This window comes from Thrips palmi, unplaced genomic scaffold (assembly GCF_012932325.1).
Source record: "Thrips palmi isolate BJ-2018 unplaced genomic scaffold, TpBJ-2018v1 HiC_scaffold_15, whole genome shotgun sequence".
In the NCBI taxonomy this organism is placed as follows: domain Eukaryota; kingdom Metazoa; phylum Arthropoda; class Insecta; order Thysanoptera; family Thripidae; genus Thrips; species Thrips palmi.
In genome coordinates, this window is record NW_023144624.1 from 9,575,503 (window position 1) to 9,589,684 (window position 14,182).

Genomic DNA, 14,182 nt, shown 5'->3' on the forward strand with positions numbered 1-14,182 from the left:
CCGGGTGTGGGGGTGGGGGGTGAAGGGGTACCCGGTGGTGGCAGAATGCAAGGGGGTCGGCCTAGCCCGGCTCTGCGCCGAGGCGCCGAGGCACGGCGCCGTACATTTTATAGAGGTCGCCCCCCCCCACCTCCTCAGCGAAATGGACAACCTGCTGTGGCGAATGAATGAGGACGCGACACGCCACTACACTACGTCACCGAGGCACTCACTGCCAGGCAGAGCCGGCATAGAGCCACAGGCGCCGCGAGCGTCGCCATATCAGCGAGCCGACAATTGCCTCTGCACTGCAAGCGACTGCAAGCCAGTCGCACTGTACACGCAGGCACAGACACAGGTTTGCGTCTCGACGCGGTACACAGTGCACTGGACCCCGTGCACAGTGTGCCGTACCGAACAAGAGGGACACGAGGAGGCGCTGCTGCCTGCTGACGGCGGTGAGGCGGCACGAGCGGCGCAGCGCGGCAGCCGAGCGTCCAGGCCGGACGGCCGGGCCTGGCCGGGCACGCTCCGAGGGGCACCTGCCTCGGGGGCCCCGTTGGGGTGGCAGGCCGCCAGCCAGCTTCTGCGTGACCGCGACTACACCGCGACGAGGTCCACGGGGCCGTGCCGCCGGGCCGCCGGGCCGTCCACCGCGGCAGCACGTGCAGGGCCGAGGAGGGCGCGCGCCACACGTCCGTCGTGCATCTCGGTTTCGCCGTCTCGCGGTCCCGCATCGCCTTCCTGGACTGACAAAGGCGAAGCGCCGCGGCGCCACGGCCTTCGGAACGGAACTCGGCCATTTCCCACGGGCCTGGCGCGCCTCGCGCACCGCGGCACGGAGCCCACAGCCCTCGCCGCGGCGCACCGCACACAGATCCAAACGTTACAGCTCCCCGCTTTTTGCATCACGCTGCGAGGGCATGCCAGGCCTAGCCAGGCCTAGCCAGGCCCAGGCCACGCGCGCGGAACTTCCCCGGCCGGGCGGGGCACGGCTCCTCCGTCCGCGGCGCATCTTTCGCCGAAAACACGGCCCGCTTCGAGAGCTTCGAGTGCGCCGCGTGACTCACCCGGTGCGGCGCGCGTGCTCGCGGAGTGGAGGCCGCGCCCAGCCGCGCCCCGCCCCGCCCCATCCTCGCGACATCCTCGCGTCGCACTGCACCGCGTTGCACCGCGTTGCACGGTGGCCGCCCCCGCTCGCCGGAAGCGCCAGCACCGCGCCGGCAACGCGCTAGCAGGCCGAGCATCGAACCGCGGCGAGGCCCCGCGGCCAGCACAGGCCAAGCCAAGCTGGCAGAGCGGAGAGCGGCAGCGTGGCGGCCCAGAAGGTCCACAACGAGACGACAAGCCGCCCACGCAGTGCCCCGCTGTGCCCCACTGTTGGGGCAGGTCGCGGCGGACGGGCGGCCACCATTAGGACACATCCGCCTCGACGCCAAGGAGGCCCCTCGGCCTGCAGGCCTCCGCCGTGGATGCATCACCCCGACATTCCGGCCGCCGAGAGACAGAGCCACATTTGACTGACGCTCAGCGGCCTTGCCCAAATTAAGTCCCTGGCGTCGGTGACGTCACGTCAGAGTGAGGCCAGGCCTGAGGCCAGGCCTGAGGCCGGCCGGGCGGCTTGTCAGCATCACGCCGCCACTAAATTCTTGGCCAAGGTTCCGTTCGAGTAAACGCCGGGGCGGCCGGGGCCAGGGGGCGGCTGCACACTGGTGCGCGCTGCGGCGCTGCGCATACTCCATGGCGGCGGCTAAACTTAGCCCTTCCGAGCCTTCAGACCGCCAAACTACATAATGGGGCGCAAAATAGATCCGCGGCTGGCTTTATAGAGGGCGAGAGACTGCGCAGAGCCGGCGGAGCGGCCGGAGGGGGAAAGGGGCGGCAAAACGGCGGCTTATTTTTGAGCGCCTCACTCCGTGCTCGCCGGCCACTCCTCCACATCACGGGACCGTTCCCAAGTTTGCCGTTCGCGAAACGAAATGGACAAGCGGGCACTGGGCGATGGCCGCACCACCGTGCCGCACCCGAGCCCCCGGCCCGGCAGCAGGCACACACACATTGTATTCAAATCCCAGCCAAAAAGCTGCCCGGTCGGTCAGTCAGTCGGTCAGGCAGGCAGCCAGGGCAGGCAGCCAGGGCCGCACAGTGGGCCAGAAGACCGGAGGATGCGGCCAAAACTCTAGACGCGTTTTGAGCTCCAGAGTCGCTAAATGGGACTCGAACCGAACGTGTGACCCCACCAATGGACTCCTCGTTCGGAGAGCAATCCATTGGTGGGGTCACACGTTCGGTTCGAGTCCTATTTAGCGATTCTGAGGCTCAAAACGCGTCTAGAGTTTTGGCCGCATCCACCGGTCTTCTGGCCCACTGTGCCCCGTTCGACCTTTCGGCCTTGGGGGGCGCGGCAGATTTTAGCGCGGCCGCGTTAATTCGACGCGATTTACTTCGCATTGGCTGTCGCCCGTCTGCCTCGGCGGCCTCGACAGCCACGGCGGCCGCGGCCAAGCCACTTGGCGCGGGTTCAAACTGCCGCAAAACACAAAATGCGCGCGCACGACCCGCACTCACACAAAGGCGGCCCGAAACGGATTCGGACGCGAGAGAGTGCCCGCCATCGCCATGCCATGCCATGGGCCCCGGCCCTGCTGACCGCCGAGGCACGTGACGGAAACGGAACCGCCTCGCGACGAGCTGGCCGAGCCGGGGCTGAATCACTCCGGGGAAGCGATACCGTGAATCACTACACGGCAGGCCACGCAATTCCTCCCCCGAGCGAAACGCGTGCACACACACACACGCACACACACACACGGGGACAGCGCGGCGGCGGGCCCAGCCCAGGCAAGGCGACACGCGGGAGAATTCCAGTGGAGAAACGTCAACAACGACACGTGACTAGGCGCACGCGTTTTCCCCTGCGTGCGTGCGTTCGTCACAGCCGTGGCACCGCCGTGGCACCGCCATGCTAAACTGCACGCCAGGCACGCCAGGCACCGTTGCCGGAGAATGGCCCCTCGGTCCGCAGTTGCACCGCCCAACCGACCGGGATTCTCGTTTTATTTTTTTACACTGCCGGTACGCCAACGCGCGCACACACACAAACGCACTCACAGTGCAGTGTCTGCTGGAACGGAAGCGCTGCTCGGCTTGGCTTATGGCCTGGCCTGGCCTCGATGCGAGCGTTGTTGTGTATTCCAAACGCCCCGATTCGATCCCACTCTCCGGCCTTGTCACTCGCACGCCGGCGTGACGTCTTCCTCCGCGCTCGTGACGGACGACGTGACATGACGTGACGCCTCGTGTGTGTGTGTGTGTGTGTGTGTGTGTTTCCTCACGAAAAGAGAGATTAAAATAAACTCTCGCGTCAATCAGGGCTAATCCAGGCAACACGACCGTGGCGGCGCGCGCATCACACGCACGATGGGTCAAGAAAAAAGAAAGAGAGAGAAAAAGAAATCGAGCTGCCACACGTTGTGACGGTCGTGAAAAACAAAACGTCGCACCGCAGCGGGCGGCAATCCGAGAGGCGGAGAAGCGGTACGAAAAATCTCCCGCCCCTTCATACACTAAGTACAATAACGCCATTTTTTTTCGATTTCCCTTCTTTTTTTTCGCTCTCAGGGCGAACGCGGCCGACGGTCCGTCAGGTCCACAATGCACGCCGACCAGTAATGATCCGACATTCATTAGCCCCTCCCTCCCCCTTAATGTGCCCCCCTCCACCTCCCCGGGCAAGACTATCCCGGCCACGCCGCGCGCGCGGTGCCGGTGGTGGCCGGCCGGCCGGCGATACGTCCATACGGGCGGCCAAGCCAGGGCGAAGCCATTCCAGGCCCTGGCGCAGCCCTGGCGCAGCCCTGGCGCCCTGGGTGTTCACAACCGAACAGGCGAACAGGTGCATCGTGCGATACAATGGCTATTGTGCCGCTAGCGCAGCGCTAGGAGCGCTAGCGCCCCGCACCGGCCATCGCGGCCAGTGGCGCCGCCAGCGCCGCCATTCGGCTAGAAAGCAGTTACTTCCTGCGAGTGGCGGATTGCTCCAATTAGCACATAACGCAGCATGCAGCGGCGCAGACCCAGCGGCGGAAAAAAAAAGGTGGAAAATTAAAGTGCGGGCGGTTGGCAACACGTATGCACTCCGCGCGGCACAGCCTGGCTGGCTAGGCCGCCCCTCCCCCTCCCCCTCGCCGCTGCAGCGGGGGAGTGTCGGGAGGGCGGGCACGCCACGCCACGGAGCAGAGCGCAACGACTGTTTGGCAATAACGCGGATCGAAACGGCGAGAGCGAATCGGAGGGCGCCGCGCAGTCTGCAGCCTCCTTGAGCCCTCGCCGCCCTCGCCCTTGGGGTGTCCGCTGGGCGCGGCGAGGGCGGCGAGGGCGCGGCCCGGGCTGCACCGGCACGCCCGGCGCCCGGCTCCAGCGGGGGGCGGGCCTAGGCCGGGCCGGCGGCAGCGCGGCGTCCCTGGGGGTGGTGCGGGCCGGGCCGGTGTGCGCCGCGCGCCGCGCTTTGGGGTGGACGGACAGGGTCGCCATGACAACGCCCACGTGGCGGACGACAACACGTCCCCCACCGCGTAGACGGCCTAGACGGCGTGCGCCCGGGCCGTGACGGCACGCAGCGGGCGCACCTAGGGCGTGCGTGCGCCGCAGCGCGTGCGCGGCGTGCGACTCGCAGTGCAGGCGCATGCAGGCCGTCGTTGGGCGGCTGCACCGCGGCGAAGGCGAGGCTGGGCGAGGCGACGCGCTCCACACGCGGCCATTACCTGGCCGGCGCGGCCGGCGTGGCCGCCCGGAGCACCGCGAGATTGAAATAACAAATGAAATACCAGAGCGGCGCGAGCGCGGGGCAATCTCGGCCGATCGGCTAGTGGGTCATGTGCATGGCGGCGTGCTCGGCGTGCTGGGCGCCGCCTCGGCGGACGCAGGCCCGGCCCGGCGCACGCGTGCTGCTGCGGAGAGCGCGTTTTCCTCGGCGCCAAACCGCAGCGAGGCGCGAGGCGTGTAAGAGGCAAAGAGCGCCATTCCGATTCCACAGAAATCCAATTGGGGAAACAGGTTCGGTCAGACGGCCGGCCGGCCAGTCACGAGGAGGAGTCGCCAGCCCCCCAGGCCCCAGCCAGCCAGCCAGCCGGGCCGTATCAAGATGTACAGACATGATGCCAATACGCCTCCGCGGTCCCTACCGGCCCACCGGCCCCTACGCCGACATCGGCCGACATCGGCAGCAGCGACCCACTGACTGACTGCCTCGGACAACACGCAGATCATATCGGGGAGATACTGCCCGCATTCGCCTACTGCAGGCCGTCGTCGTCGTGGCCCACTCCCTGGCGGAGTCCCTGGCGGCGCACACGACAAGATAAAGAGGGGAAAATAGCGGCCGCCGTGTTTCGGACAGGGTTGCATTGGCACGGGGTCGAATCAGAATCCGATCCAGCGCGGCGTAGCCGCCATGGCATGTCCCCGAGATGACGGCCTGCCCCGCCACGCCGCGCCCCGCCGCGCCCCGCCCCGCTGACCTACGACATGCCGACATGGGCGCATCCCCCGCCGCCCCCGCCCCCCGCCACGCCTCCACCTTACGTAACGTAACGAGTAAAGAGAGGTCAGGCCGGCGATCAAGATGGGACCGTGCGAACCCAGCCGCGGGCCTGGCGGGGCGGCAGGGCGCGGCGGCCGGATCGCAGTGGAGTGGACAGGTGAAAAAATAAAAACTCAACCAAAACCCAGACCGGCATGCCACGAAATCGGGAAAGCCGAATGCAAGCCGAATGCAAGCCGAATGCAAGCCGAACGCAAGCTGAACGCAAGCCGGGCCAGGGCGCCGTCGCGGCCTGCTTGACCTGGTTGCAGCGAGTCGCATGATGAGGAACGAGAAAAACGTGACGAACTGTGAGGTAGGTCAACGAGGAGAAGGAGAGGAGGAGCACACCAGTACGCCAGTGCACCAGCAGGCTGTTGACGACGACTAAACATTAGTGGTTTGTTCCAGTTGGAAGCGCACCGACGACCCCGCGGGGGGCCTCGGGGACCCACGGGGACGCACGGGGGCACGGAGTGGCACGGAGCAGGTGTCGCTTGTTACTGCAGTGGTGGCCCGTCTCCGCTTCACTGGAGGAGAGAGAAAGAGGGAGAGAGGGAGAGCAAATTGCACTCGACACTCGACTGCCGCGCTCAAAAAGAATTACCACGGGCTGCCCGAACCAGCGAACCACCGACAAGGCGGCAGGCTGCGGCACTTTTCCCAGACGCAAATACCTCCGCCCCACCAAGACCCGGCCGCCCCGCCCCGCCCTGCCTCCAGGCTGAAGGCCCGCGGGGCCCGGGGCCCGCGCTGACACATTCCATCTGCGCGGCCGGGTCGCCGCGTCGCTGCAGACATACATGCACCGCCCGCACGCTGCACCCCTCCGAGGCATGGAAACAGAACAGCAGTCGTTCGACCACGCAGTTCGACGCGGCCGGGGAAAAGAGTCCCTCCTTGCGAGCCGCGCAGTGGCGTGCCGACGTCGCCGGCCGCCCCGGGCCAAGGCAGAGCCAAGGCCACCCCTCGGCCCGGCTGCACCCTCTGGAGGCCATCGCGGCCGTAATGTGGATTTATCAGAAACGCAGGGCATGCAGGGCACGCACCCCAAGGCGGTGACTCACCCGGCGGTGCACTGTGCACTGCACTGCCCGCGCCCAATCAATAGCCGCCCCATCCCCTGCATCTCGAGGCGCCACACTGGGAGGGCCAAGGGACATCGCTAGGGACATCGCCGGAAAACCGCCAGCCAGGTCGACGGCGAGCAGCGGCCCCCAAAACCAGACGGGGCCCCGCCACCGGGCGGGGGGAAACAAAACGGGAAAAAGACGCGCCCAAGTAGAGTGTAGTAGAGGGCCGCGCGGCGCCCCCGCCTCATCCAATTTCACAAATTGCATTTAAGGCCACGACAGGGCATCGGGGCGGTATGGCCGGGGCTGGCCTACTGCCGCCCCCGCCGCCCCGCAGCCCACACAAGTGCCGGCACTTGCAAAACAGCTAATTGGCACGCCGGGGTCAGCCCGCCCGCCGCCCCAAACGCACCGCGTCCGAACGTCCCCTTCGTTCCGGCGGCGACTTTTCACGGAGCCAGAAGGCCGGCCGCCCTCCAGCCCGCGGCCAAACCGGCGAAAACCTTCAAACCAACAAAACGGGGGCCGTTCTTTCTTTTTTACGGTCGTCATAAAGTAACGAGCGAAAATTCCGCGAAGGCGCTGCTGGCCGCGCCGAAGAAAGGGTGGCCGGTAATTGAGACACACCGGCAGATTGTTTCGGCCGCCACGACGACGGCGTCCTGGGCCTCCTGGGCGGGCCCATTGTCGAAAAATTCAATCGTCCTTTTTGGAGGGGGTCAAGTTGGGGGGTTGTTTGCACTGCGTGTGTCGCCGGGAAGCCGTACAAGAGAGGCGCCACAACACCGCGCCGCACCTCCTCGACGACAAGCAGGCCACGAGCAGGCCAACCAGGCCGCCCCCTTCATGCCCTTATGCAAGCCCTCCTCCCTCCCTGCCGGCCTTCCGCGATCTCACACTCGTCATTGTCGTCCGTACCGTCGACTCGCGGACGCGCAATTATTGCCCTCATTTGCGTACAATAACGCGGGGGGGTTTTACGGCCAGAACTCAACGGGGTAAAACAAACACCGCGACTTTTCCTTCTGCGACGTGACGAGAGGGGCGCACTGGCTGCCGTGCCGTGGCGTGCCCGCGACACCCACACCGCCCCGGCCGTGTCGAGTGTCGCCCATGTGAAAGTAGCCTACGTACTCGTCTTCGTCCGGGTATTCTTTTACACCTTCCTTTCCAATCCACCCGCGCAGCCCGCGGAGCGGGGCGGGGCGAGGCAGGGCCGACGGGGCACAGCAAAAACTATACCAAACACGCCATCACCTCTGGCTGCTGCTGCTGGCTTTCCGCGAAATCGGTGCTGCTGCTGCTGGCGAGACCCGAAGTGGGAAATTTCCTCATCGGGGCGTTTTATCATCGCCGAGAAAGACGATAAAAACGAGCGATGCCCAGGGGGAACTATTGGCAGGGCAGTAAGACGGAGTAAGACGAACCGGGCGAAAGGGGAGACGACAGCCGCATGCCTCAATGGCGGCGATCGTGTTACTCCACTGCGTACTGCACCGCGCTGCACTGCGAACACTGCGGGCGAATCGGGCTGGCATCGTCCTGGCCGCGGCCGGGGGCAAGGGCCGCAAGGGCCGGCAGGGCCGGCAGGGCAGCGCCTCAAGACTCGCAGAGTATTTTCGTTGAGGCCCTTTCAGCCGAGCCAGCAGCGATAAGCCTGCACATGGCTCTGGCTTTGATCTCGGCCACAATATCAACGGAGACATCCGGCCGCGCCGCGCCGTGCCTTGCCGCGGCAGCAGCGAGCCGAGCCGACTGGCGCCCGCGAGTCCGTCCGCGCTCCGCGACGTCGCAGTGTAGTGTACAGTGGTATCGCGGGGCGTCGTCCTCGGCCCCGCCGGCCCCGCCCATCCTTGCCGCTGGACGCTCCAGCAGCCCGGCAGCCAGCTGCGTCTCTCTCTCTCCCGCCCGAGCGCTACGCCCGAGGAGAGCAAGAGCAGCGACGGGACGGCTCGGAATCAGTCTGTACAGCGGGACGCTCCGGCCTCCGGCAGCCCGCGGGACTGCGGCAGGGCGACGCGACGCGTGGCGGACTCAGCCAGCCCGTCCGTCAGACAGTGCTGAGGTCGCGGAGGTCATCGCAAACCGCACGCCCCAGGCCCGGGGCTCGGCCCGGCTCGGCCCCAGACCGCTCCGACGTGCTCCACCCAACCACCTCCAGCTGATGAATTGCGCGGCGCACAATCGGACAGCCTTTATTGTCGGCGCAGTTCTAGCTGGGAGTGAAGACAGGGGAGGGCCTCGCGCTAAAAAGAAGAATGCCTTGCAAGCGACGGGCAAAAAATTTCTCCGGGTCAGCAAGTTATTCGCTAGTTGTAAACGTCGATGGATGGATGAATGAGTGAGCCGACGAATGGACGAGATAGCCGAACTGAGCGAGCGGACGAAGGGATGATGCAGGGGCCATAATGGCGACCACGTGATGATAACAGGCCTCCGGCCGAATTACTCTGTCACATCACTGTCGCTGCACGTCGCTGCTGTCATGCCCGGGCACACAGGAAATTTCCAACGTCGGGCTAATTGCGGAAAACGCGACGCGGCATTGCCAAAAATAAAAGCCCGGGCTTCAATCCATTCAGAAAAAACAAAAAGAACCGAAAGTGGGAAACCTCCTCCTTTTTCGTTTGCCTCCTTTCTTGGACGGGGACGACGACAACAACGAGACGCGGGAGAAAGGAGTGTCACATGGCCGTCGTCAAAACGGTTTCTGTCCCACCCAATGATTGGCCGTGGGCAGGGGGAGGGGAGGGGGGTGCCGGCCGGCCACGCCGCGGCAGGCGCGGCGCACCCGTGGAACGGTACCTGCCCCGTCCAGACGGACTAAATGCAGCTACACCGCCAGAAACGCGGACACGCGGCGCGCGCTTTAGTGCGGCCTCCAAAATAAATGAATACCAAACGGCTGGAAATAAAAAGTGTTGCGGCACGGCGGCCCGCTGGGCACACCGTGGGGGCACCGCGGCGAGCCGACCGTGCAGAATGTTGTGACACGACTGGAGTGCACCGGCGTGGACGGACGGGCGGACCGCTCCGGGGCACAAGTGACCCAGCCAGCCGCGCCCCCCGAAATCTGCACAACAATTGCAGGCGGCGGCGCAGCGGCACGGTGACCGCACGCACCGGGCACCACGCCCCGGCCCGCATTCCGGGCTCCGGACGAACTCCTTTTCCCCTCCTCGGTTTTGAATGCGCCGCCAGGAAGTGTGTTTGGGCGGGGGGTCATCGCCCAGGCCGGCCAGCCACGGCCAGCCAGGGCCAGCCCAGCCGGGCCCTAGAGGCCCCAGGGCGCCGTGGCCGTTGACAGACGGCAAACAGGGGTGCCTGCCGGGCTGCCGGGTGAGGGACTAGCGCGGCGTAGCGGCGTAGCCAGGCAGGCGGCCGGTGAAAGGCAGCGGCGGGCTTCGAACCCCGGCCGGACACGGCTGCAGGCTGCAGCTGCTGCAGCGACACGCGTTCGCTCGGCACGTCGCGGCGCTTTGCACGGCGGGGCTGCGAGTCGCAATCTTGCAGCTGCCAATGAGCCAAGGCTGAATGGCGGGGCGGGGCGGGGCGTGGCGGGCGACAAGGGAAGGGGCGCTGGGAGCTCACGCCGGCTATGCCCTGGCTATGCCCTGCCATGAGCCAGCTCTTGATGATAATGGCGGCATCCAAGCGTGTGAACCAGCAAACCAGCAGACTGCACTCCAAAAAACACCATGCCGATACACTATGCCCCTCGAGTGGCATAGCCAGGCCGGGCCAGGCCAGGCTGCCAGCGTTAGTGTTGCCGGCGCGGGGCGCGCTCCCGGAAGGACAGACACCCAGTCCAAAGTCAACACGAGGCGAGGACACCAGTTTCCGGGCGGTGCGCGCGGGGCGTGGTCGATCGACACCCACCCTCGCCGCGCCACGACGCGCACCTGGACGTATTCTCTTTTTCCCGGCGAGGATGAGCGAGGATGCACGTACGCGCCGGCCGTATATTACTCCGGGCCCGCTACGCCCCGCCCCGCCCCGCCCCGCTCATGCGCTGCCATTGCCGGATGTTTAGGCAGAGTTACGGCCGTAGTGGCAACGAGGATGGCTCTAGAGTTTGTAGGTCACGCGGCGGCCCGGTACCCCAGCCAGCACCGCGCCGGGCCGGGCCGAGCCGCGGGCCGCACCGCAGCACAGCACGCCGACGAGTACCCATCAGTACCGTTCCGCAGACACCACCACACCAGTGCCGCGGCCGCCACGGCGAGCAACAATCCACGCACTCGACGAGTCCCTCGAGAGCCCCGTCAGGACGTCTGATGGGTTTCGCTGTTTGAATCGGCGCGGGGCGCACCGATGTCGCGGCGTCGCGGCCGTGGACGTGGACCTGGCGGTACACGGCGGCACGCTATCGCCGCGCCGACCCGCAGCCTTTCTCCAGTGGAGGCGCTCTGATTGACAGCGCCATGGGGGCTGCAGGCTGCGACCAATCAGCGGCCAATAAATAAAAGGACGTCGTCGACGGGGTCGCCGGGGCGGTGCCGGCCGCGACACGCCGGGACGGGGCGTGCGGGGCGTCAACGGTGGCGTGACGACGGACAGGTGCAGGAGAGGGCCGCCGCCCGGCCCGCCCCGCTGCGCCAAAAATAAGGAACCCAGGGTGGCGGCCGTGGCGGGGGCCCGGGCGGCCCGGCTGCATTGTAAAATTGGGGACGCAGGTGCAGGCGCCAAAATTCGAGCCGACGCATGCAGCGTCACTTTCCCTGCGGGGCGGGGCGGGGCGGGGCGGGGCGGGGCGGGGCGGGGCGGCTCTCCCACGCCAACTCCCCTCCGCCGCAGGCCCTGCACCAGTGCAACGAGCAGCACCGTGTTGACACTCGGCCCTCCGCTCGCGTGCCCTCGGCTTTCTTTTCTAGCACCCCTCCGTCCACTCCGGCCGCCGTCGCACACTGCGGCAACAGCGCGCGGACGGGACTCCAATTTGAAAAATCAGGCGCGGTCGGCTGTGTGTGTGTGTGTGTGTGTGTGTGTGTGTGTGTGTGTGTGTGTGTGAAACACAACATGGGACTTGTAGGGCCCCAATGGGGAGTCCGGGCCCTACACAGACCAAACACAAACATTGCCTTGTTGGCGGCGGCTGGCTGGGGCATGGGGCGGTGGGGCCGCGCCTACGTCGTGGCCCACGTCGTGGCCCACGCCCGCCACGACACGCAGTGTGCCAGTGGCCAGTTCGAACTCGGTAAGCGGCAAAAACGCGCCCCGCGTCGCCACTTGACGCGGCGAGGCACCTGCCGCCCCACTGGTAGCTGCTGTAGCTGCCGGCCCCGGCGCGCCCTGGCCTAGCCCTGGCGCCCGAGCCCTACTTGGGCCCGGTCGTGACGAGGCGCGCACCGCGGCGACCGCGGTGACACGGAGAGGGGCTTAGAGCGGAAAGTGAAAAGAAAATCCCCGGCGTCCGCGGCGACGAGCGTGAGCACCGTGAGCAGCGTGAGCGACCGTCTTCCCCGTCTCCGCGACGCAGTGCGCGCCAATGGACACTCGTGTGATAGGGCAGCTCGCACCGAGTGGCGTGGTGGGGCGTGGCGAGGCGTGGCGGGGCGTGGCGGGGCGTGGTGGGGCGTGGCGGGGCGTAGCGACCAAAGCGGGCGTCTCTCAGGGTCGCTGACCAGGACCCGGCCTGCCTCTGGAGTCTTGCTGGAGCCTGGCCGCAGCGCGGCGCAGCGACTTGCCGGAGCGCATGGCGAGTGAGATGGACGGTGATGCACCGAAGTGTCAAGGCGCAGTCCTGGCGCCACAGACGTTGCCTTCGGCCTCTTCCCACCGAGCGAAGTGTCACCAACGTCATGCTGAAATTGCTGTTTCAGGGGGACGCACAAGCCACCTGCAGCCGTCAAGAATGGTCTACGCCTGTAAGTCGGCCGCATCGTGACTGCCCCCGCCCCGCCCCGCCCCGCCCCCCTACGCACCTGCCGGCATGGAGGCAGCAAGCTAAGCTACCTCCTCCCCCCTGACCCTCCCATTCTACTTAAGACCAGGCAGGCCGGGTGGGCCGCGGGCGGGGCGGGGCGGGGAGAGGAAGGGCTGGGCAGGGCCGCGTCGAGGCCCTGAAGGCCCCTGCGCCACGCCACGCCACGCCACGCCGGGACTGGGACCCCGGGAGCAGAGCAGCAGAGCCGGGCGAACGCAGGCATGCTGGCTGGCTGCCTCTGGGCCCTGGCGGCTTGAGCAGCTCTACAGCGGCAAGCCGGAATGCAGCTACTACTACACTTGCTTTTGGGGACTTCGCAACAATCCACGACACTCAGCAAGCAGCCCCTGGGCACTAAGCTCAGATAATTTCAGAGGCTCGTTAATTTTGTCGAGCAGCACAGGTGATCTCTACTGCCCTCCAGTGTGGTATATCCGCAGTACACCTGCTTTGCACCTGGATGTAATGTGTTTGGGAATAAAACAAGAACACACAAAAAAACGCCCCAAAATAAAAATTAAAAAATACATGATCCAAGCTTCAAACAAAATAAGTGCAATAAAAATTGGTGTAAAATTCACATTATTGGATTGAGCGTTAAAAATATAATCATCAAATCATTGCAAAGCCAGTTAGTTCCAATGTTGGGCAAACAAAATAACAACCTACAAAACACAAAAAAATATTACAGCTTCTAAATGGATTTAATGATACAATTGTATGCACAATCATATGGCAAGATTATTTTAAATAAAAGTGCATAGTTATGTTTTTCAAAAATTATTTGGCAACGTTCCTATGTGATAAACACTGCTTTGGATGTTGACACAGGGAGGTAATATGCTTGTCAGTCTGATGGACAAAATTTTTTATTCTGCACTAAGCTAAGTGTGAGGTTACGGCTCGATTGAACTCAAGTCGATAATCTAGCGGAATTTCACTACAACTGAAATTATTTTGATGCTGATTGTTGTTATTTAATTGTTTTGATGAGGGTTTAGGTTAAGGCAATTACTCACCCAAAGCTCTGTGCCCCAACTCATGATGAAGAGAGTGCAAATCCAGTAGAAGGGGTAATCCACAGCACAAGGGTAACACTTAACAACTTAAATTCACCAACACAAAGTAAAATTTACGCCAGCAATTGGGACTTAAACATGGCTGAATCACGTCAACAGCACCGGACACGAAACGACGTACACATCCCGCAACGTCCCCGACGAACGCAGAAGACACACTGACGACTGACGTCACGGCACGGCCGATCCCCAGCGAGCGGCGAAGCGGCGCAGTTTCAAAACAGGATCTGTTGGAGGGGGGAACATTTATCCACACAGCCAGAGTTGGTCGAAGCTGCGGACTAAATATTTTATGGTTTCCAGCTTGTATCGACTAGAATGGAAATTGACAACAAAGCAAGGCCGCCTCGTGGATGGATCGATGGATTTCAATCCAGATGCTTTTTCTGGCTCATATCGAAATGAAAGAAGTGTTTATGAAGTTGGTACCTAGCAACAAGGAACAAGTGACAGTAGAGCGCGGTGGTGCGCGGTTTGTGTCGGTGTGGTGTCTGGAAACATTCCCTTGCAATTTATTCTCATTTCTCATGTTTTCATACGTCAC

The 14,182-nt window shown here is 64.3% G+C and overlaps 1 protein-coding gene across 3 annotated transcripts in view; it reads right to left on the reverse strand.

Annotated features, from left to right (window-relative positions):
* Positions 1-13,816, reverse strand: part of LOC117641245 (formin-binding protein 1-like) — a 38,266-nt gene extending 24,450 nt beyond the window's left edge. For all 3 annotated transcript variants that reach the window (XM_034378404.1, XM_034378402.1, XM_034378401.1), the window contains exon 1: positions 13,579-13,816. In XM_034378404.1, coding sequence (XP_034234295.1) covers positions 13,579-13,602 — 24 coding nt within the window. In that variant the 5' untranslated portion in view covers positions 13,603-13,816. The remainder of the gene's footprint in view (positions 1-13,578) is intronic.
* Between the last annotated feature and the right edge of the window lie 366 nt (positions 13,817-14,182).